The sequence below is a fragment of the Daldinia vernicosa genome (assembly GCF_022497035.1).
Source record: "Daldinia vernicosa strain CBS 139.73 unplaced genomic scaffold F5Y00scaffold_6, whole genome shotgun sequence".
Lineage (NCBI taxonomy): Eukaryota > Fungi > Ascomycota > Sordariomycetes > Xylariales > Hypoxylaceae > Daldinia > Daldinia vernicosa.
In genome coordinates, this window is record NW_025953922.1 from 605,510 (window position 1) to 628,381 (window position 22,872).

Genomic DNA, 22,872 nt, shown 5'->3' on the forward strand with positions numbered 1-22,872 from the left:
GTTCACGATACCAAGGACGATTAATTGTATGCTATATGAGCATTTGCACTCATGAGATGTGGTAACTAACGCAGCGTAATTGATTACAGACTCGGGTTCACCTACAGGTAGGGTCTCGGCAAGCCGCATAATAGAAGGCGGCAGGCAGTGAGTTCTCTCGACGTGATCATCGAGTCCAACAGATACGATCGAACCAGACAGAAGTTCGCGTGGGATTATGCCGGACGAGATCCCATCCCATTCGTACGGGTGAGCGAATATGCAAGTCTGCCTCTTGGAGCAACTGATAGCCGAAGAGACCTAGTAGCTAGGCGCCGCACACATGCATATATATAGGTAGATATATATACGGTAGGCATGTAGATGCAGATGCAGATGCAGATGTGTAGATAGGAGTTGAAAAGTGCCGGCGGGCAAAGACGCGGAGATAGAAAAACAAAAACACACATACCTACCTCTACCTATACACGCATACACACATATACCTACATTAGGTAGACTGACTCAAAGGGGGTGGGATATTCCGTCGAACTGCAGTGCAGGATCGGTAGGTTTTAATGAACGAACGTTCGGGGGCTTGGCAAACAGTTGATGCTGCGATGCGGGAAGAGCTATGATAAGTCGACGTCGTTTATGCAATGCAAGACAGTTGGCATGGCATACATTCGCCACATCTTTTTTTTTGTCCCTTTCCTTTCGTACATAGCCCCCTAAACCGACCTAGCGCGGGTTGGACGAGGGAGAACGCGGCAGCGGGATATCCGAAGGGAACTTCCAGTGTTGAAGATGTTGTTAGGTATTAGTATCTGTTGTATGTATCTGAAGTATGTAATACTATGGGAGTGCGGTCTGTAAAGTAATATGAGGCGATCCTTATTATGGCGTTGGTTTAGCTAGCATTTTCTGTAAGTTGGCTGTATTGTACATGTAGGTCTGAGATACTTTAGGTATACATATTAGGAAGTCCAACCCTACAACTTAACGCGAATGTTTTAAAGAATAAATAAATAGAAAGTTCGTCGTAAATTCTTAATCGCTACACGTGATTGGAAGATGATGTCTGCATGGAACTTCCACAATGCAGATAGACACGCATCTAGGTATGTACGGGCTGTTTTTCAATAGGACTATCGGTGCTAAAACCAATTGACACTAATAATTGACCGCGGTGGATTATGGATAGGTGGATAGGTGGATAGTGGGTAGGTGGGGTCTTATTGACATCGCTAATTCATTGGGTGTGGGGCCACCCTGCAGCACCTGAAAGAAACTCGATATTATCCAATCTTCTGGAATTTCTCCCATGAGCAAATACAAAAATACAAAAATCCAATACGTACATACATAACATACCATAACAACAGTCCGCTACATGAAAACAACATCTCGATGCCGCATGAGGCATTGAAGATCATGTATATTACTCCACCAATGGCATTTATGTGACCTAAGCTGAGCTGCCTTGTTATTTTTTCCTTTTTCTAACATTTCCTTGTTGACCGTCGATGGGGAAAAAAAAACTGCTGTCAGACATTTGGGAACCTGCTTACACCTGGACTGGAAACCGGCCATTGGCATCACTAAACTTTTCAGCCTAGCTCCAATCCGACTCGATTCTAGGCATTCAGCTAGTCTCGAGCATTGGCGAACTTACATCTTTGTCCCGCTATCCGCTATTGGAGAATCTTGACTTGGTTCTCCCTAACCGCCGCACCTTTGCCTAGACTTATATTCCCCGAGACTCTGTATGCTACCAACTCACCGCCTCCGCTCGTTCCGCCGAGCTTCTTAACTGTTTACGGCTCGAAGTAAAGACTCGAAGTAAAGAAATTATTCCTGCTAGCTCGGCATTGACACGATCGACTTATATACGCGTTTATTATCGTCAACCTACTTCGTCCGAGTTTCCACGTGCGCGTCTCTTCCGTCCGTAATTTAGGCTGCCTCTAGGCACGCGGGTATTTATTATGGCTACACCCAATTCTGGCCCTGCTGGGGAGGGAACCGGGAGCAGTAGAGCGGGCTTCGTACCATTAGTAACGGTTGTGGATTTTCACCACCACAGAGGCCCTGAAGTTGAGAGATGGTTTGGTATAGAAGAAGGACAAGACCCAGCAGTCGAGTATGACTGGCCATTGCTTCCGTTCATGGCTTTAAGTGACGGAGCCCACGCGTGAGTTTACTTTTCAGTATAGCATCTGTCTGTATCTAGTACAAATCCGAGCTCATTGGACTATATAGATCAACCGAAGACTTCTCGTATTTCACTCTTTTACGACCAGCTAAAGACGGCTCTCCTGCGACATCGCTCTTCGGAATAGCATGTACGAGGCAATTGGATGCTTCGCAATTGCTGGTTCGGCCCTCCGACGTGACGCGCTCAACGGTACAGAAGGCAGTCGTAGTAATAGCAGATAGCCCACAGTTCTTTGGCATGCTGAGGGAACGATTATCTGTTGTTACCAGTGCGTGGTTTGCCCAACGCGAGTTCGGTGATACCGAGATCCTGCGGAGGTTCCAGGAGAGCCTTGCTGAGGAGAAGGCACGCGGCCAGATGAACGAGGAGGTAGACAGGGATCAATATCTAGGCATGAGCCTTCGAGAACTCGTGAGGGAATTCCGCTGGCAGACTTTAGTGCTCTTAAAGTGCTGCCTCTTGCAGCCCAAGGTAAGTAGTTTGATACGGTTCGTTGTCGACCCGACTTATACTCACCAGGATACTAGATGCTCTTCTTCGGCACGCGGTGTGAGCGCCTATGCATGATGCAATTCTCCCTTATCTCTTTAATACCCGGATTGCTTAGGAATCTCCAAGACTGTGCAGGGCCGGAGCTGAATAACTACGAGAAGAATTTGACTCAACCGACGAGTTTGAGAACTAGTGATCGAAACTCGTTGCTCTCATACATGGGACTTCCGTTACAAATATTTGGCAAGGTAAAACAGTTTGATTTATAAATGGGGGCATGGGTTAATTGTCTATATAGGGGAGCCTCTTCGGACCATATACGCCTTTACAGCAATTGGATATTCTTGCGGACTTCGGCACGAAATCATATATAGTTGGCAGTACGAACTCATTACTATTACAGCAAAGAGACCGGTATAGCGACATACTAATCAACCTCGACGAAAGCACCATCAATATTACTTCTACATCACTCCGCACTGCATTAGTACTCTCCCACTCCGACAGACGATGGATCGACTTTATCACACAAGAGGTAAATGACACATGGGACGAATCCAATCCGGGCCGGCCGAAGACGATGGGATACCGTGGTAGCGAAGAGTTCATCCGTCTTCAGTTTGAAGAGTACCTCCTATCTCTCATCTCTTCCGTTAAATACCATAACTACCTCGCTAAAAACGCGCACAATCCTAAAGCAACCCTTCCACACATCGAGGGAGACCCCTCTATAGACTTTGGCAATGAATGGGTGGAATACTGGATGAGAACCGAAAACTACCGGATATGGGAGTCGCATACGGACTCACATTTATTTGACATTGTAGAACCGAGGCATCCCTGCGCTGGCGGACTTTCGATTGATGATGTTCAACGACGGATTCAGCAGCAGGTACAAGATTTACATCTGGATGAGAGGTTCGCAGTTGGCCGGGAAGTGCTAGGCAGGAATCTAGCAGCGGGACGCGATAAAGCAAGTACCATGTTCAACAAGCTATATGCCGATATGGAAGCCCTCCGTGAGGCGCAAAGGAAGCGCGCCGAGGAGTCCCAAGCGACCCAGGCTGCGGCGGAGAAGAATGGGACCGCAGCACATACCGCGGATTCAACAAAGGCTCAAAGTGCGCCGAGTTCTGTTGGGGCGAGAGCCGGCGCTTACATTGGAAGCTGGACTTCGTGGGCGGACCAAAAGCGGAAACAAGGATGGGGCCGGTCGAGTAATACTTCCAACGGGACAGGAGGAGGTGGTGGCGGCGGTGGTTGGGGATTTGGTGGTCGTAAATCAAGGTCTGGGAACACAGATTCCAGCAGCGAAAAGAACACACCATTAAGCAGCCCTGCACTTTCTTCACGCGGGTTTACCAGCATGGAGAAGATTCAAATGTCAGATGTACAACACCGAGCTAGCGAGGGTCACGAGAGAAGGCCGCTTACGCAAGATAGCTTTGACGAGAGCCTGCTCGATGCCGCGGGCTCGGCTGACGAAAGCGGGTCTTCCAGTGCGGGCAGTCCACGGAGAAGCACCGTCCCGGAACGCAATGGTAGGAATGAATACGCGAAACTAGAGAGCGACGACCATGGTAGTATTACCAAAGTAGCTACCGAAGGGAAGGACGACATTAAAGAAGATGCCAAACGGGAGGAACCGAAAGTGTCCGAAACTACTACGTAGTGATTAACTCGTGGAATAAACCTATGCGCGATCAAAACATATGAGACGAAGGCAGGTCTCAAAAGAGACACCGGATAATTAATCAGGCAACGAACCACGTTCTACGACTTAACGAATGGGAAATCCGGTATGGATACCTAGTAAGACGCAGGGGAAGGAGAAGGGCGCAAATCCACTATACGGCGACCAGCGCTAGCAGGAAAGAATATATATACATAGAGAGCGTATGAGAGTATGAGAGATATGACCTGGTTACCCCTATCCTCTTGGATATGAATCAGGGAAATAAGACTAAACAAAATGCCCAACCTCGCTCAATAGGCAGGATCAATGAACGTTCATATTAAATGTTCTAAGTTAGCTAGGTAGATAAATGACGATTCGTCTGCCCCTGCAAAGTAAGAAATTCATGCTGAAAAGAAGAGAAACTGTGACGTCGAGGTTGCTTTTGATGCTATGCTGTAATCCGTAACCCGGTCGTCTTTCGTGATACTGATACTGAACGTATTGTGGATTGCTTCACTTGGAACTAGTGGACCATGATTTTGTGTTTGATAGATAGGCATTTAATGTATTTGTAGAAAGGTAATTTATTGATGCTATTAGGTATGAATGAGCTTGAAGATATATTAACTACCTAGGTATTACCGTAGGATATTTAGGTACTTATAAAATGCCGTGTAGCACAACTTGTTGTGCTACTTGGAAAGTTTTGCCGGCGAAAACTTTCCAATTAAATACGTTGAAAACCAAAGCCGATGGCTTCAGTTTTAGATTCCGATTACCTACAGCGCAATAAGTAAAATGTTGAGGCTATCGTGAGTTTACGGGATACGTATTCTACCTTTGCTGCCAACTAACCGCATTTGGATATTACGGCTAAACTCGAGCCAATAGGGTAAATGCAAACTCGTAAGGTTTTACTAGCGTGGAAATCCGACCACCCTACAGACCGAATTTAACTTAGGAAAGTTTTGACATTAATCCTCATTGGGAAATGCGAATTAAAAAAACAAAACTTTCAAATTAGGAGGTAGTTAAGCAAGCAAGAAGGTTACGTTTATCATTGACGCTCGGACTTGCTGAGTCACACACGTGACTATTCCGCACGGACTACCCACAGGCAGGCACAACTGCTACCTAGATTGGTTACATAATCCTGCCTGGTAATCTTTAGTGGTTGAAGGTACAAGTGTACTTGCTATTCTTTATCTATATTTGAGGCGGTGCGTGCCATTGTGACAAGGGAAATTGCTCTCCCATATTCCGGCCTCCTCTAGATCCTCTCACCTCCAACAACGTCATTCTTTTTTTTTTCCCCGACAACAGCATTGACGCTTGCTACCTAGGTAATCCGACACGTCTATTTGACGATTTACACCGTTACTCACTGCGCCGAGTCTTCGTCGAAAATCACAAACCTCAACAACAACAACAACCCTATTAATCCGTGTTGTGGTGCTTTGCCACCGCTGTCGCCTCGCGATCTAACTTGACGCGCGGATCGCTTTCATATTCTTACCCTATAACAGTATCTTTCGCCGACTATTACCTACCTACACCTTCCAATAATCTACTTTACGTCGAAAATAGAGTTAGCCCAAGATGTCTATCGAGGTTTCTATGAATACGCCACTGGCGGATGCGCTTAACATGGCAATCCAGCCGAAGCTGGTGGAAGTGGGCTGGGCATCAGGTGGCGCCGACGACAGCGCGCTGTCCGAATATATCATTTTGATGCTTGTTAATGGTAAAACTCAGGATCAGATTGCTGCCGAATTAGCTGGCGATCTTCTTAGCCTTGGCCCTGACGACCCTGGCGCACGAGACTTCGCGAAGTGGCTCTTTGACCAGATTGAGTCTTTGAACTCTCAACTAAACGGAGCCCCGCCCCAGCAATTGGGAAACAACGGTGTTGGAGTTCCCCAAAACGCGCCGTCTTCCGCAGAACAGGATGCGGATATGACTATGTCCCTCGACGGTCCCGAGCTTAACGCGTAAGTTCTTACTATTAGAATTTCATCTCCTTATGCCTTTTAACGTAAGCTAACACGAACCAGTCCCACAGGTCCTAGATCTATGAGAAATCCCAATATGCGAGGCAACCGAGAAAAGCGGATGCTCGGACAGATGAGCAAGGCTATGGATCGTAGTCACGACAATGTGTTGCACCGCGTCCGAGGAACTGGCAATGAAAGGATCAACTCCCATCGAGCACCTCCTACCGGGCCGAGGGGCGGTTTCGGACGTACCAACAATCGTGCAGCTAACAACCGTGCGGCTGGGTTTGCTGCTCATCTAGGTCAAGCTGGTGGAGCCTTACCGAATATGCACGACGCCAATGGAATGCCTAATCTGGGCAATGATATGAATTGGATGATGTCTGGCGGCGGTACTCCGGAGCAATTATTCCAGCTCCTCCAACAGCAGAACCAAATGATGGGGCAGATGTATCAGCAGCTTACCCAGCAGAGCCAGCCTAATGGAAGACCTAACGGAAGGTCGCTTTTCGACCGGGTACAAAACCCGCGAGGTGGTAGGCGAGGAGGCCATGTCAACGGTCACAAATTCCACCAGGGAGATGGGCATATTGTCAACGAGACGGGTGCCGACAAGGAAGACGTTGATATGACGCAGGCTAGACGTGAACCGCCTAACCCCGAGACGATGGTTTGCAAATTCAACTTGTCATGTACCAACAGGGATTGCAAGTTCGCTCATCAGTCTCCGGCGGCACCGCCGAATACCACGGTTGATGTTAGCGATGTCTGTTCATACGGCGCGGCATGCAAAAATCGGAAGTGTGTAGGTCGCCATCCCTCACCGGCAACCAGGCGCGCGCATCAGAATGAGCAAGAATGCAAGTTCTATCCTAATTGCACCAACCCGAGCTGCCCTTTTAAGCACCCGGATATGCCCCCTTGCCGGAATGGAGGCGATTGCGCTGTGGAGGGATGCAAGTTCACTCATCTCCAGACCATGTGCAAGTACAAGCCATGTACCAACCGTTTCTGCCCATACAAGCACGAAGAGGGACAAAGGGGAACATTTCAGGATAAGGTCTGGACTGCTGATGGAACAAGAGAGCATGTGAGCGAAAGGAAATTTGTGGATGCGAATGGCCTCGAGGAGCTTCTTGTGCCCGGTGGAGAGACTGGGTCGGGCCAAGAAGCAGCAGCAACAACTGATACTATCATGTGAATTTTGAGGGAAAGGGGAATGTTTTCGCGATGGATAGAATTTACGATGATGCAGCAGAAGTGGGAAAGGGTGGCAATGAATCAACATTCTCAACGAGCGAATGAGGGATAGGGGAGGGAGGTCTGAGGTCTGAGGTCTGAGGACTGAGGGGGAAATTCTCAATTCTAGAATTGCTATTGATACAGGCGTTAGGTCGGTGATAGGAAAAGTCAAGGGACTTCAGTACATCAGTACATTACAATATACCCAGATGCATTTTGTGACTTGAATGAACAATAATACAAAGATTTCCAATTCATCTCGAGTCTTTACTTTACTATAACTAACTAATGTGACTTTATTCATTAGGTACATAAGAGATATGAACATTTAAGCAATAGTTACGTATGGTATATATAGGTACCTAGGTACATAGGTGTTGGGACTATTCAACGGGGCAGCTTCGACTTATGTACCTAAAAGGTAGGTACGAAGTACAAAGTACCTACGGTTAAAGTAATTTCTATGTAAAGCAGTGGCAGCTCGAATTCACCACGCCACTCCGTACATTTCTCGTACATTTCTCCGAGGTAAACTTCAACATGCCACCTTCAATGCTACGGCCAGCTATACTACGTATGCAATGACTCCCAAACACTCAGAAGACGTTCTCGTAAGTCTTCTGAGGTCTACATACCGCAATGCACGACATGGTTCTCCTACTCGAATATCTACTCGAATATCGACATCTCCGACCTCACGACAGCTAAGCTCCCTGGTGACTCCGAGTAGTCTTCTTCACTCGTCAATTCGAAAGCAGGTTGCTTGCTCTCGATCTGGGAAGCCCCCTCGGGTTCATTGGGTTCAAAGCCAGACATTTGCAACCGCCAAAACGCGCAATGGCAAGACACGGGAAATCGCCGTTCTTGGTGGCGGCATCACTGGGTTGACTACGGCACACTACTTAGCCCGTCATGCCAAGAACGCGCATATCACGCTATACGATGCGTCTCCTAAACTCGGTGGATGGATATCTGGGAACTTGGTATCGACACACGACAAGTCTGATAAAGTCTTGTTCCAGTCTGGTCCGCGCGTGCTTCGGATTGGAGGTTTAAATCCCGAGATCCTCGTCTTCTACGATGTAGTGGGTATACACCTTCGCGCGACTGGGCCTTTTTCGACAAAATAAGAGCTTCGCTAATGGTTACATCCCCTACTTCAGTTGCTAAACTTGGGCATCGAGAAGAAAGTTCTAGGTCGTAAAGGCCCTCCCCCTGCTCGTTATATATATTACCCAGACCACCTAGTCAAGGTACCGACAACTGCTATCACTCTGGAGAACGTTTACCATGCTGTCGAATCCTTTCTTACTGAACCCCTCTATGACGGGGGCTTTGGGGCCTTGAAATCCATTTTTAAAGCTTACCTGTCACGGAAGAAATCGCCTGGTTCTTTGCGTGATTCTTCGACATTTGAAGATGAATCCGTGGGCGAGTTTTTAGGTAGGCTTTTCGGAGACGATCGGCCAGTTAAGAATATAGTATCAGGCATGATGCATGGCATATACGGCGGCGACGTATACAAATTGAGTGCGAGGCAGACGATATTCAAATCTCTCTGGCGTTCGCACAAATTTCAGAGTGAGCCTGGCACTGTCTTGGTGGAAGCCAAGGATCCGATTCTTATTCGTAGCCTCATGAGCAGTCCTAATCGTTATAAGATCCGGGAGTTGTTTGAGAAGGCTGGTGTGGCCACTATTGCGTTTGAAGATGGCCTCCTCACCCTCTCGAACAGTTTAATTCAAGATTTAAAGAATCAGAAAAATGTAACGATCAAAGCTAGTAGTCAAGTTACTTCTTTGAAATATGAAAGTGGCCAAGTGTCGGTAGGCTTTCTGGACTCACCCAAGAGTATTATATAGAAGTATGCTCTGATGCTGAACTTCTATAGGTAGCTTCAACGATTACGGCGAACAAAGAAAAGCGGCAACAAACGAGGCAATACGACCAAGTAATCAGCACCCTTTTCTCCAAGCATCTCGCCGAACTGGTTCAACCTAAACATAGTCTCCCCTCCCTGGAAGATACTCACGCCGTAACTATCATGGTTGTTAATCTTTGGTTCCCAAATCCAGACCTGCTCGGAGACAATCGCGGCTTCGGTTACCTTGTACCAACCACGACACCCGACAACGACGAGTGCGTACTAGGCGTGCTTTTCGATTCGGAAATCGAGATGCGCAATAATAGTCCGGGTACAAAGCTCACCGTAATGCTGGGCGGCCACTATTGGGACGGCTGGACCCATTACCCAACCGAAGAGATGGGGCGCGCGATGGCTCTGCAAGCCGTCCAGCGCCATCTCAACATCCCCGTGGATGAAGAGCCCGTCTCGTACGTGCGCCTATGCCGCGAATGTCTGCCACAACACTACGTAGGGCACCACGAGCGCATGAAAGCCGCGCACTACGACCTCCTCGACGTCTTTAAGGGCCACCTCACCGTGGCCGGCCCCAGCTACACGAGCATCGGGGTGATGCCAGCCATGCGCGCCGGTTTCGAAGCCGCCATGCGCGTCGCCCGCGGCCGCGGCCCCCCTTGGTTCGAGCTTGAGGACGACGAGCCCATCGACATTGGCACTTTGATTCACTCCATGGAGCCCGCGCTCGCCAACAATGTGCCGGACCACGTCGGCGCTACGGGGCTCGAGGCTTTCTCCAAGCCGTATTTAAATACTCTGCTCCGCGCTCAGGTAAAAAGACCTTGAGACGGATAGGTGGATGGATATGTGAATATTACCTAACCTATGCATGACTTGGGTACCTACCTAGCTTTAGAAAAGGGGGACCGGGGACAGGGGACCGGTAGTGTGTTGTACGTGGAGATGTAATTAATGGTGCATTGGGAGATTAGGATATTATATACGCCTACGGGGGTTATGATACTATGTGAATACCAGCAGTAGTACTTACTACCCATACCATAGCGAATGACACAACAACTCGGTTAAGCGACGAGTTTGGCCTACATACCACCTAAAATACTTCTTTCCCATCTATATTGGTTTTGAACAATTTCCGATTTACATCCCATAGCTCAAGTTAGATCAATCAATCAATCACCTTGGGCAACGTAGATAAAAGTACCTGGGTGCCTAGGTATGCTTTAAGTCACTTTTATAATTCCATGTTGCGAAGCTCACGACTGGAAAAAACAATTTTTTATATCACAAGTCTAAAGATACAAGACTGGGGAAATTGATTTTTAATCCAGAAATCTGCTCAATGATCATTCAGCCCTAACCCAACGCCTAAGCTAATGCTGTAATGTATGTGTGCATGTATGTACAATGCCGCACGGGATGGCCGTTGCCCTCTATTATGTCTATAGTCTATATTTATGGGGTATCACTTCGTACAATTCTATACGTGCCTCCTTTTCTCTCTTTTTCTTTTGTAACGCTGGTAACGCTGGCAAAAGAAAAAAAATACAATTCTTACGCTGATCGTCTCCCGCGCTGGATGTGTATATGTGGGCCTTATTCTGGGTTGAAGGATGGGCTCATTTATGTTAGTGCCCTTTTATCATATATGCCCAAGTGCCGTGGCGTTAACAGTGAGAGGTCGTGGTGTCTTCTCTCGTTGATAAGGTAGTGTGGTGTCGTAGGGTACGAGAATGAGGTGATAGTTTCTCGGTATTCTTTAGGTAGGCCGTGTTGTATTGCCAAGTATATATTTAGTCTTAAACTCGGCCAGGAAAATTGGCCCCAACCAAAATACTTGGGTGTGGGTTCGGGGTATCTTCTCCGGCTTCGTGACATCGTGGGGGTGTGGTTATTCGTGGTATTATGGTAAGGTAAATGTGTTCTGCATCGTAAACGGGTCGGTAGCAACCCAAGGTACCATGCTCTCTTCTCGCTCGTAAGGTCAGTGCAAGTATATACTGCAAAGAGAAACGATGGCCTGGAATATGGAATCACTTTCATGTCGTGTCGCATATCCAGTTAGTCCATCCGGGAAAGTAGGCCCCCAGCCTAAAATCCTGATAAGGATGGCACTCGCTACTGTGGTGGATAGTTTAGGTACTCCCTCATGGGATATTGGTAAGCAAAAGTACACAATGCACTGCTTAAAAACGTTTTGAACGGTGATACATGTTGACGGATGTGGTCAGGGCAGGTACATACTGCGATGACGGGCGGTGATGCTAGGTAGGTTGCGCCGTGACATGGCGCATCGAGTATTGATAGAGGTTGTATAAGGTATCGAAGTATGCAATAGGTCCATCAGAAAACAGACACCCAAACTAATCATAGGCGGATTGTGTATTGTCACAGTCCAAATGTGTATCGTAATAAATGATGTGGTGATTGTCCGGGAGAAGAATGGTACTATGATGTTCGAGTCCATTCGTAGATCTTCGGAGAACAAAGGCTCTCTAGCCGATGAATTCTGACGGAAGATAGCAGATGTGCTTCGTATGCTTAAATAGAATGTCGGGATTGTGTGCGAAATACTCGATTGTGAGATCTGAGCAGGTACGTGTTGCGAAGACAAACAATGTTCTTCCAATAGATCGGGTATCTCTGATCAATAGAGTCAATACAGGTATGTGCTGTAAAGACGGTTGCTCTTTGAGGTATCAACCCTCTCAGACAATGGCGACTACTCAGGTATATGCTGCAGAAGCCAGGAATAAAAAGGAGTTCTTGACATGTCGTGTATCATGCCTCAATATGTGTGTCATAGGAAGACCTTTTTTTTTTTTCCCTGTTTTTTCTTCTTTTTTTCTTGCTAGCTGGAAAAGACGTGGGTTGTCGGATAAGTCGACAACGATACTAACGATGAGATCTAACAAGATCTAACGACAAGGAACCCAAGGACGAGTCCTAATGAAAAGAGCCAATGTCGGGAGCTAATAACGTATATGCATATCATACATCGTATGATCCGGCAGAGGCCTTTCGAAGAAGGTAGTCTGCCGTTTTAGATGGGCGTGGTAGCGGGCTCGAACTAGGACTACTTGGTAGCCTTGGATGCTCCAGACACCTCAAGTGCTTCAAGCACTTCAGGTGGGTCGATCGGCTTATATTCTTCGTCTCCCAAGAGCATACGCTTCTTGCACTGCTCTTCCACAGATTCTTCCTCTTCTTCTTCTACGCCCCAGACTCTTTCGACGCGGGCAGCAAGGACTAGCTTCTTGACGCACGAGTTGTAGATGAGGCACTCTACCGACTTCTCTGTGATGAAACGGATTATCTCTACTGGTCTCGTCTGTCCGATCCTGTGGGCACGGTTGGATGCCTGCACGTCTTCTTGCGGATTATCCGACTGATCGAAGAGGATGATCTTGTTCGCCGCAGTAAGGTTCAGTCCAGTGCCACCAGCCACAGTGGTAATGAGGAAAACGGGGATATCGGGGTCGTTCGTGAAGCGCTGAATCTCCGGGAACCGATCTGCCGTATCGGTGGTTCCTGTAATACAGCAATACGGGATATCCGCATAGTGTAGAGCTTCTCGTAGGATATCTACCACAATTTCAAAACGGCTGAATACCAATACACGATCACCGTTCTTCATATAGCCGCGTACAAGTTCTAAGAGCTTTTGGACCTTGGGGCTATCCTCCCATGATCGATCAGGAACATCATAATGTCGGATTCGCTTAAAATATTTGCAGTCGAGGTGCAGTTGGAAGTCGGTCTTGTCCAAGAAAGTATCCGTGAAACGTTTCTTGTAGCGCTCGTCTTTGTCCTCGACACCGAGTTCCTTAGCAGGATAATGCTTCCACAAAATATCTACCATCTCCAAGACCATTTTATCGGTAAAATGATGACGGAAGAGTTGATGGTGGATTGCCGCCTTTCGGAGTGACACCCATTGGTGCGCATCCTTTTTAGCCTTCTTGACGCCGTTCGGTAGTACGTATTTGCCTTTGATCGAATCATAGATCTCTTTCTGTGTTTCATGCATCCCCACGATTTCGAGGCGCTCCGTCTTAGGAGGTAGAGCGAGGACTTCTTCCTTTCGTCTCTGCAGAATGAATGGAGCCATGACTGCACGGGCACGTTCAACACGTTCTGACGCAAGCGCTGCAAAGTTAAGAACATCTTTGCTGGGGACCTTGGCTTCGAAGATTGTATTGAGCGCATTGAACTTGTCCTTGTCGAACATGTCGGGTTCGATAAAGCGGAGGATGGTGAGGAGTTCTTTTAGATTGTTCTGTACAGGCGTACCGCTGAGGATAAGGCGCCATTCAGTCGGTACCCGCATCATCTGCTTATAAATGAGGGTGCTCTGGTTCTTGAGTTTGTGGCCCTCGTCGAATATGGCGGCCTAAACATTAGTTAGTCAAGCTCATATACATAAATGGAATGGGTTCACAAACATATGGCTCTATAGCTTGGAGGAACTTAAGGTCCTCGCGCTGTCTTTCAATTTGCGGGTAGGTGGTTAGGACGACGTGGTGCTGCTTTGCAGTTCTAGGAGAGATCCCTCTGCGGCTTGAGCCTGTGTACGCCAAGACCGAGACACCAGGGGCAAAGGTTTCGAATTCCTTTATCCAGTTCTCGAAGGTACTCGACGGCACAACTATTAGATTCGGCCAAGGCGGTCTAGAACCCGGCTTGCGCTCCGACTTGACTAGGTGAGCGATGAATGAGATGACCTGGCAAGTCTTGCCGAGGCCCATGTCGTCAGCGAGAATGCCGCCGTAACCTTTTCTGCGCAGCAAGTCCATCCAGTTGAGTCCAACCATCTGATAGGACTTGAGCTTGATGTTCTCGGCCATCAGCTCGGGCTTCTCTTCAATCGGTAGCCGAACCAGAGTAGATGCCTCGTCTTTGGACTCGCCATTCTTATCAAGACTCCAGGTGGACATGATACTATTTATCTCCGCTCCTCTTCTATCACACTCGTCGATGACAGCTGTTGCTGCTTCGCATGCCTGTAACCAGGACTTCAGCTTCTCTACAATGTTCTCGCCGATGTTGACCATTCTAATCTTCTTCTTTGATTTGGCCTTGTCCTGTCGCGAGACTTTCTCGGCATCGGCAATAGACTTGAAAGGACGAGAACTGCCCATCAGCTGGGCGTCTGCTGTAGAACCAATCATGCGGCCCAGATTCTCAATAGCACAGGTGTTGAGATACTCGAGGACATTAGAGAGATCTTCCACAAGTTCGTCGGGGTCGGGGTTAGAGTCTTCGTCAGAGATTTCATAAACCTCGTCCGCTTTAAGCTCATCACGCTCAAGTTCTTCATCAGCCTTACGCTTCTTGGGTGTATCAACTTTTGTCTTCTTGTTAGGGGGGGTAGGAAGGTCGGAAGCTTCAGGCTCTAATTGATCCGAACCTCTCTTTCGCGATTGAATCTCACTCTTGTCAATCTTAGATTTCTTCATTGGGGGTAGATCTTCTACACCCGATTGTCTCTTACGAGATTGAGCAAGTCGGGTTATAGAGGGGAGTGAGTCTGACTCGGAATCTGAATCAGGATCGGGAGTCTTATTGCGACGACCCTGCATGAGTCGGCGACCGCGAGGCATTGCCTTAGACGCAGCCGCCTGAGCAGCAGATGATCTGGTCTTCATATCGAGACTGTCGTCTGGCGATGACTCTCTTGATTGTGTTAGACTAGTAATAGTTGAAGTAGGTGAAGATGATATAGAGAATATTGCAGATGGCGTTGAAGAATGTTTTCGTCCTTGTACAAGACGTCTGCGAGGTGGATTGTTGTTAGATGTGTTTGATGTAATTGAATTGCTTGAAAGAATTGAGTTGCTCGAACTTTGTGTGCGAGAAAGTTGTACTGAAGTTTGAGAAGAAGACTTGGTTGAATTTGCAGAAGTTGGAAGCTTTTTCAAAAAAGTTTGCAAACTATTTCGAGGGGCATCGCACCCTGAGGTATCTAAAGAGGTGGGGGTCAATGCGAGGTATTCATCGTCGCCAGGTGCACGTTTAGTGCTTGCAGTGTTACAGGTGTTGTTGGACAATGCACTTGTAGCTTTCGACACCGAAAGAGACTTGGTTGGCCTTCCCGTCAATGAATCCACGGCTTTCGAAACTTGCCAGCCGACATCCTTCTGCAATGCTTCCTTGCAGGCCCGAATGGTAATTCCAGGTACAGCCCTTTGGACAATCTTGTAGACTTGACTTGTCAAGTGCCGAAGTCTGATATCACGAATATCATTAAGAGAGATGTCCGCATTTTCAAACCACGTAGCTCCTGTTCTCGAAACCGGGAACGATGGGTTCTTCGCGAAAGATGAAGGGCGTATATCCCCCCGAGTGGGTGTTTCGTCATCTGAGCTATCCTGCTTCTTATAGTCCTCTAATAGATCATCATCCGATATATCTATATAGTCTCGCCGGCCTGCGGAAGCGCCAGCTTTCTGCGGTGGTTTATGCATCGTAGGTGGTCTGAATGACGTTCCCGCTGGCGCCATTAATGATCCTACTCTACTTGCTACTCCAGGCTTCTTAACTAGTACATCCGAGGGCTTTGCCCGACTCTCGGCCTGGAATGGAGACGAAGCAGGCACTTCAATAGCTGTACGTGGCGTATCAGGCACCAAAGGAGAAGATGGCAGTTGCGGAGCTCGGTTTACTATTTGAGTAGGTTGAGTAGCTCTGTTAACTATTTGCGTTGGCTGAGTGAAATACGGTGAGACTCCATCATTAGCAAGTTCGTCGATGTCATCATCATCTATCTCAATATACACCGCGCTGGAGCCCTGTGCTCGACAGCTGGGCTGGCCTTTCCGACTTAATCCTGGAGTACCAGGGATTGAGGTAGAGCCTTTGCCCGAGATCGACGGAGATGGCCGTCCCATTTTAAAGAACGGATACTTGGAAGTAATATATCGTACTAGGGACTAGTAGTTTCACAATGTAGATATCTGGCTTGAGGTTAAGATAAGAGAGTATTAGGTAGGTAGGTAGGCTTGATTATTTATCGTGAATGAATGATGATTCTGTGAAGAAGAATAGGCAAGTGCAATCAGGCGAGAGCTCATGCCGAGAGCTAGATATCGTTAGAATGAACGGTCTGTGGGTGGGCTATACGAGTCTGTAAACTGGAGAGGTTGGCACAGAGGATTTAGGAAGGTTATTAGATTAAAAATAAAAGTGACTTTTTTTCTTTTTTCGACGTTAAACGCACAGGAGATAAAGTGGGTGCACGCGCCTTGACGCGGTAAATTATGGGTCCGCCAGCGCTACAGGCGCGCTATCAGCTGACGGTACATAAAAAAGTTTAATTGATTTCGTACCTGGACCGTATGCTGACAGAGATATTGAACCGAATACTTGAGAATTAGAAGGACATTTTTTGAAGATATAGAGACTTTGATTGTGGATATGCACCCATTCATCATATTTTCCGGTTTTGTTTGTTTCAATGGACAAAGGCTAGATCAAAAGGTGCGCAGATTGAGGAACAAGATACTTAGGTAGGTACATTGCTCAATAGGTACCTAGGTATCTTTATACGTCGGGTACGTATATACACTAGTTATGTAAATCCTAGGGTGATATAGGTCAAAGCTCCTTCTGTTATCGGCCCATCCAACCTACCGGCTACATCCCATTGAAGGTAATAATTGAAGTTTATGTACGGAATACTGCTAGCCAACCTTAAAACAGGCAGCTTTTGAATAGACCAATATACGTAGGTACATAGAAGCCCCACTCTTATCCATCAATTCCTTGAGCCTCACTGATGCCAGGACCCGTGCTGCCGTGTCTAGATGAGCCTCAGTACAACCAGTACAAACCACAATAAGATTGTTAATTCACAGCTACCTACCCAAGTTAACATAACAATCTCAGCAGCAGCAGTTAAAACAACTGCCGACGTTAATTGCTAAAATCAAACCCAAAGAGAAAAAGAAGAGGAAAAAAAAGAAATACGAAAGACAATGGCTACTCGTCGTATCGTTTCCACACAGAAAACCATCCTCGACAAAGATGACGACAGTACCCCCGGGCAGGAACAATCGAGCAGCACCGCGCCAGCCGTTCCAATGTAAGTGCCTACCTAAATGAAGTCGAGTTCACCGAACGTTTAACTGTCTCATAACATCATCAACCCTCTTGCCTTCTAGACTTACTCCTTACTCTCAGCCAGCTCCCCCCTATTACGAACGTGAAATAGCATAGTTAGTCAATCTAACACTGCCAATAGCGACGTAATTATCAAATTGCTAGCCTTCACCTTCGCCATGGTAGTCATACCAATTGGGTCTTACTTCTTAACAGTGAACACCATCTTCAAAGGTAAAGCCGAAGCGCCCGCCCATGTCCCTTCCTCCTCCATTATAATATCCTTGTTTTCTTTTCTTATCTTCACCAGTTTGCAAGCACTGCATAATACGTACCTAGCCACGCGACGTATCAATCTACCTACTACATTACTCTTTCCAAGCGCGCTAACAAGTATTGACTACCTAGGGAACTCCACGTACGCGGGAGCCCTTGCAGCTATCATGGCAAACGTTGTCCTTGTAGGCTACGTGATTGTAGCCATGAATGAAGACCAGTCAGAACAGCTGGCCGCGAAGAAGAAGGAGGGGAAGAAGGATTAATCAAAGATATCCAAGAACTTTACTTCAAGATATCTCTAGTTATATGGGAAGTTGTTCTCACTATGGGTTGCTATATTCGGGGGGCTAGACTTATTAACTAGATGTGTAAACACGCTAGGAAAGTAACGGCGGTCTATGTCTTTCCCAAAACCATATCTCAGCCCGGAAAAATCGAAGGAATCATGCCTTAGGTACCACACATATGTGCCTTCGGTTACAAGCATTTAGCACATAGCATGCTAACATCACTACGAGTGATACCACCTCGGAAATGGAAGCATTTGTATTCGGAATTCCTCCTTGGTAATATCTTTATTAGTTACGTGGCCTATTTCGTAAGTACTATTCTCCCGTAGGTTTGATAAGGATTTACGCTTGGAAGAGTTTGCCATGCCATATTGTGAAATTGACATCCAGTCAAATGAGTCAAATGCGACATTTGTATTCTAACGGATGGCTTCTGGTAAGCCACTGAGTGCGGTATACCCTTGCCTGTCCGATCCCTTTTCCACATACCACGTGGGACTCGCATATATCCGCCCGTAATGGGGTCATGAAGAATAGGGGTATTAAGGATAGACGATAGACTATGAGACGAGGAATCTCGCCCGATCCTCCAAATATTCCTAACATCGTGAACATAACCCTCCACCAACTCCAACTCCCCTTTCTGATGCTACCTTATCATATTCATATTTCACCAAAGCCTCCTCCCGTGCCCGCAAATGCGACGTTTCAGTAAGAAACACCATACCAGATGCTTAATGTCGCAAAATTCGTCCTTATGAACTTCATCTTCGAACCCTACTCAACATTTAGGGTACACATATCCGGGTCAATCCATAACCTCTGGTCCATCAATGATCGTCAAAACTGTATCTTCTAGAATTGCACCCCGATCGGGGTTATAACATAAAAAAATTATTCATGGGAATGTCGGATGTCGTAGAGACAAGGGGTATCTTAAAAGAGGCATTAATATGTGTGAATAATTCCATCGCAGAAGCAATATCGACTCGTTCGTTAATAGGCCTAGGATTTCCCAAATCGCTTAAACCAACTCTTTCGCTTCTCCGACTGTGGTCGCTCTTCCGAGTGCCCGCTAGGTGCCGCAGCTTTTGATGGCTTCCTTAATATTCCATTCTCTTTACGTGGATTAGGTGGTGCGAGCCCCAGATTTGGGGTTTGCGTTGCCTGACCAAAGCTAATGCCATAGTCGTTTACTGGTTCCTGTCGTTTTGGTGGCGAACGGCGATCGATTGAACTATTATCGCTACTAGTGGGATCAGTCTGATATCCCGCCGGCTCAGCTAAACTTCCACTACCGGAACCGGACGCAACTGTCTCATACGAGCGGTGATTGTTCGGCATGGGGTAGACGTTCTTATCGACAACCACACGGGGGTTCGCGTACGGATCGGACTGCATTCTCGAATATCTATTTCTCGGACCCGGGTTACCATGACCGTATGGAGCGTTTTCGTATCCTTCGTGGTAGCTTTCTCGGTGATTAATTACGGCCTGTCTGGGATCGTACATCGTACTTTCTGGTCGGAACCCAGAATTCGGTCGACCTCCGTAGTAACTATCTTGGGGAAAGCGCGGACCGTTGTCTAATGGTGTCTTCTGTGAGATGGTGTACACATAATTAGGTGAGGGTGATGGAGAGATATATTGCTCACTTCCGTAATAACTTCCTCGCCTGCTAAAATTAGCTACTGACGCAGTATCTGATTGGCGGCTGTATGCGCCATCAATGGCAGCTTCGAAAGCTCGAATGGTATCAAGAGGCCGTTCCGATCGGCTTCGAGTAGGATTCGATCGGTCGGGATCGGCTTAAACAACGGTTAGCATTAGAAATAACTAGATATATAGACATTATACTGACTAATTGGGTTGCCATAAATATCCTTGTGTTGGAAGGAGCGCAGGGAGGCCGGATTAATACCCCCTTTGGATTGCGCTTCCATAGCTATATTTCAGGTCAGTATACGCCGTCAAGTGTTTAAATATACGGTTCGGGAAAGATATGGCAACGCACATGGTTCTAGTTCAGTCATAGCTAGTGTAGGGTCAGTTTTGCCGTGAAGTCGATTGGCTTCCTTCTCGGCTGATGTCTCATGAGCGTTGTTGTTGTTCTTGTTATGAGAGTTCGAGCTCCTGTGAGATTTATCGGACCGAAAACTAAACGCTCTTGACTTCGGTCGGACCCGCTCTGGTTTCTGCGGCTCGGAAGGCTTTACGGGTATCACTGGCTGCTGCCGTTGCTGCTGCCTTAGTTGTTGTTGTTGTTGTTGCTGCTGTTGTTGTTGATAGTAGTGATGTGGAGGAACGGGAACTTGTTGTTGGTAAGATTCGTCGCGGTATTGCCCTTGCTGCGGCGGCGTGGGCAGAGGGTGATGGCTGTAACTTGTAGACGCCATTGTCTCGGATAGGCAAAGGCCAAATGTTTTATCGCTCTTGATCCCTGAAAAAGATTGTCCACTGGTGGAGACGGAGAAGCCAGAAACGATGGGCGAGTGGATCGGCGTTCGATTGTGATATGCAAGGAAGCGATCGTGGAAAGCGTAATCTTGAATTTGACGGCCTTTTCTTATCGCAGACGGGCTGCTGCTCAGCTGCTGTAAGGTATGTGTAGCTACTTTTTTTTTTCCTTTCTTTTCTTTTTGCGATAAGAGCAGTGAGTGACCCTTGCAAGCGGTAACTGGTGCGGGTCTCCCGGGTATCTCTGTCAGTCAAAGACTAAGATCTTCAAAGACCTTAATCAACACTGTGCTAGACAAAGTGAAAAGCGGCTTGATATCTGACAAGACTATCGGGGCCCGGAACCTCGGATTTGGTTGTTTTTCGTCTTATCAGAAATATTGATGCAGGACACTGATCTACAATATGTATGGCGTCTCTGTATGTCTGTATGTAATGGCTATGCGTGGTGTTGTGCGACCTTCGCACTGACTAAGTAGAGTACTGGTATGCAGGATCAGGCGGTGGTTGCGTTGCTTGCGTTGCTATCTTTTTTTTTCTTATGCGGGTTGCAAGTTCTTAATGTCAACAGGACTGTTGGTGGGTGGTGGGTGGTGAGTGATGGATCAGGTACGGTACCTCGAAGCTTATTAGTCGTCTCAGGATGGGCCAAATTCAAGGAAATGTGGTTTCGCGTGGCTGGGATACAAGTCCAGGACAAGGGTAATAATGGCGTTTCTGGGCAGTGCCAGCAATTACGTTGCCTCGCCAGATGCCAATGGCTTTGTCCAATAGAATAAGATCAGAACCTGACCGAATAACAACTTGACTACCAACCAAAATCACTCGTTCTTCGACTGTCGTATTGCACACAATACGTATCAACTCCGGTGCCTTGGCGATCTATTTCTCTTTGTGTGGGCGGGTATGTACCCGTATGTGGTATTCAAACGGCCAGATGTGGTATGCTGGTATGTAAGTGAATCCCCCAGTGGTACGACCGAAGTCACTTAACTAAATGATAAGTCGAATGATTGGTTGATTTATTGGATGATTTTAACGATTGAATTTTTATAGATTGAGATCTCCTATTGAAGAGAGTTTGCATCCGTGGTACCCGTTGTACCCGTTGCTGCCGCTGCCGAACTTCAACTGAGTTAGATCAGACGATTATTCTTGCACGGCTTACACGTGCGATTGAGAATGACGATGAAATTTTGGTGACGTCAATTAGCGATTTCCCGCTGCCGCCAATTTTTAAATAGTAATGGGTTGTTTCAGAAACGATCGCTGAAGGTAGGGATTCGCTCTATCCTTCCGCCAGTTATGCGACCTGGGGAGGAGGGCTAAGAGGAAAATCGAACAGTGGATCGAGGGGCTGCTTGTCGAGTTGTCACAATTGACGCTTACGAGTTGGCTTGTTAACTTGTCTATCTGTTTCGTATAGCTCTGCAAGCCTCGAGTATGGTAGATCGCCGATTGGGTATTGCAGGTATTGCAGGTATTGTAGATATTGTATTGAAATTCACATAAAAATTAGACGACGTATTAGTGTACTCTGCAGAAGACTTGAGGCCTTGAAGCCTTGAAGCCTTGATAAGTGAATGAATACTAGGTAGATATAAAGCGAGTGTAATAGAGACAACGCATTGGATAGATTGCCATACAGCGAGTGAAAGGCGTAAATGTGTAGTAGAGAAAGAAGTAGTGTAATAAGTCGAAGTAGGACGGGGAAGAATTACATTAAACGACCGATCTCGTCCCAGTCTCACGGAATCTTCCAATACCTGATGTCTTTCTTAATGTGGCCCTAGAAGAGGCAAAGATGCATGTCAGCGTGGGTGGCCTGACAAGGGTACGAAGTAGTATAGACGGGAATGTTTCTAGTTCAGTTCCCATATGCGGTACGTACCTCGTACATCTCGTACATCTCGGCCTAGGATAGGTCAAGATAGGCTATCGATAGCGGAGACAGACTTAAACAGGGATAATGGCTGGGCAGATATCATCACTCCACCAACCAACCAGTTCATTCAAAAAGAAACTACCTTCGCTTCCTGCAACACCACTGTGGCCTTTGATTTTTATTACTCATCTACCTTTTACACGTAGAAAGCGCTTAAAGATTTCATCATTTGTCTACCTCGGTAGCGTAGGTACCTAGGTAGATAATAAGATCAACCTCGCCTCACAATATAAAACTCAAGTCAGGGATCTCTTTCGGTACTCGACGTGTTTAATTCGGTTCCAGTCATAAGTCCTCTAACCAACACATCGACAAC

The 22,872-nt window shown here is 47.0% G+C and overlaps 6 protein-coding genes across 6 annotated transcripts; 4 read left to right on the top strand and 2 right to left on the bottom strand.

Moving 5' to 3' along the window:
* Window positions 1-1,967: 1,967 nt before the first annotated feature.
* Window positions 1,968-4,361, top strand: F5Y00DRAFT_258451 (transport protein Avl9-domain-containing protein; the record flags this gene model as incomplete). The annotated part of the gene is made up of 4 exons (XM_048010708.1): window positions 1,968-2,173; window positions 2,242-2,668; window positions 2,725-2,937; window positions 2,988-4,361. 4 exons carry the CDS (start codon window positions 1,968-1,970, stop codon window positions 4,359-4,361), a joined length of 2,220 nt encoding a protein of 739 aa, XP_047868531.1.
* Window positions 4,362-5,595: 1,234 nt separating this feature from the next.
* On the top strand, window positions 5,596-7,858 carry F5Y00DRAFT_227114 (uncharacterized protein). Its single transcript, XM_048006431.1, has 2 exons — window positions 5,596-6,358; window positions 6,422-7,858. Exons 1-2 carry the CDS (start codon window positions 5,967-5,969, stop codon window positions 7,560-7,562), a joined length of 1,533 nt encoding a protein of 510 aa, XP_047868532.1. The 5' UTR covers window positions 5,596-5,966; the 3' UTR covers window positions 7,563-7,858.
* A 241-nt stretch (window positions 7,859-8,099) lies between these two features.
* On the top strand, window positions 8,100-10,665 carry F5Y00DRAFT_227117 (Protoporphyrinogen oxidase). The gene is made up of 3 exons (XM_048006432.1): window positions 8,100-8,688; window positions 8,767-9,429; window positions 9,495-10,665. The coding sequence occupies exons 1-3, from the start codon at window positions 8,185-8,187 to the stop codon at window positions 10,308-10,310; spliced, it is 1,983 nt and encodes a 660-aa protein (XP_047868533.1). The 5' UTR covers window positions 8,100-8,184; the 3' UTR covers window positions 10,311-10,665.
* A 1,819-nt stretch (window positions 10,666-12,484) lies between these two features.
* Window positions 12,485-16,671, bottom strand: F5Y00DRAFT_273176 (SNF2 family N-terminal domain-containing protein). Its single transcript, XM_048013124.1, has 2 exons — window positions 13,931-16,671; window positions 12,485-13,878 (listed from the first exon to the last, which is right to left on the bottom strand). Exons 1-2 carry the CDS (start codon window positions 16,373-16,375, stop codon window positions 12,562-12,564), a joined length of 3,762 nt encoding a protein of 1,253 aa, XP_047868534.1. The 5' UTR covers window positions 16,376-16,671; the 3' UTR covers window positions 12,485-12,561.
* A 430-nt stretch (window positions 16,672-17,101) lies between these two features.
* Window positions 17,102-18,422, top strand: F5Y00DRAFT_227123 (uncharacterized protein). The gene is made up of 4 exons (XM_048006433.1): window positions 17,102-17,211; window positions 17,291-17,568; window positions 17,728-17,819; window positions 17,994-18,422. Exons 2-4 carry the CDS (start codon window positions 17,462-17,464, stop codon window positions 18,125-18,127), a joined length of 333 nt encoding a protein of 110 aa, XP_047868535.1. The 5' UTR covers window positions 17,102-17,211; window positions 17,291-17,461; the 3' UTR covers window positions 18,128-18,422.
* Window positions 18,423-18,911: 489 nt separating this feature from the next.
* On the bottom strand, window positions 18,912-20,550 carry F5Y00DRAFT_273178 (uncharacterized protein; the record flags this gene model as incomplete). Its single annotated transcript, XM_048013125.1, has 3 exons — window positions 18,912-19,962; window positions 20,016-20,099; window positions 20,169-20,550. 3 exons carry the CDS (start codon window positions 20,548-20,550, stop codon window positions 19,160-19,162), a joined length of 1,269 nt encoding a protein of 422 aa, XP_047868536.1. The 3' UTR covers window positions 18,912-19,159.
* Window positions 20,551-22,872: the final 2,322 nt, after the last annotated feature.

Excerpts from the sequence above, each read along its gene's own strand:
- F5Y00DRAFT_273176 (XM_048013124.1), bottom strand. The coding sequence starts at position 16,375 with ATGGGACGGCCATCTCCGTCGATCTCGGGCAAAGGCTCTACCTCAATC. Across the intron at positions 13,879-13,930 it reads TCCAAGCTATAGAGCCATAT|GCCGCCATATTCGACGAGGG; the intron begins GTTTGTGAACCC and ends ACTAATGTTTAG.
- F5Y00DRAFT_227114 (XM_048006431.1), top strand. The coding sequence starts at position 5,967 with ATGTCTATCGAGGTTTCTATGAATACGCCACTGGCGGATGCGCTTAAC. Across the intron at positions 6,359-6,421 it reads GACGGTCCCGAGCTTAACGC|TCCCACAGGTCCTAGATCTA; the intron begins GTAAGTTCTTAC and ends AACACGAACCAG.
- F5Y00DRAFT_227117 (XM_048006432.1), top strand. The coding sequence starts at position 8,185 with ATGACTCCCAAACACTCAGAAGACGTTCTCGTAAGTCTTCTGAGGTCT. Across the intron at positions 8,689-8,766 it reads TCCTCGTCTTCTACGATGTA|TTGCTAAACTTGGGCATCGA; the intron begins GTGGGTATACAC and ends CCCCTACTTCAG. Across the intron at positions 9,430-9,494 it reads ATGAAAGTGGCCAAGTGTCG|GTAGCTTCAACGATTACGGC; the intron begins GTAGGCTTTCTG and ends GAACTTCTATAG.
- F5Y00DRAFT_227123 (XM_048006433.1), top strand. The coding sequence starts at position 17,462 with ATGGCTACTCGTCGTATCGTTTCCACACAGAAAACCATCCTCGACAAA. Across the intron at positions 17,569-17,727 it reads ACCGCGCCAGCCGTTCCAAT|CGACGTAATTATCAAATTGC; the intron begins GTAAGTGCCTAC and ends CACTGCCAATAG. Across the intron at positions 17,820-17,993 it reads AGTGAACACCATCTTCAAAG|GGAACTCCACGTACGCGGGA; the intron begins GTAAAGCCGAAG and ends TTGACTACCTAG.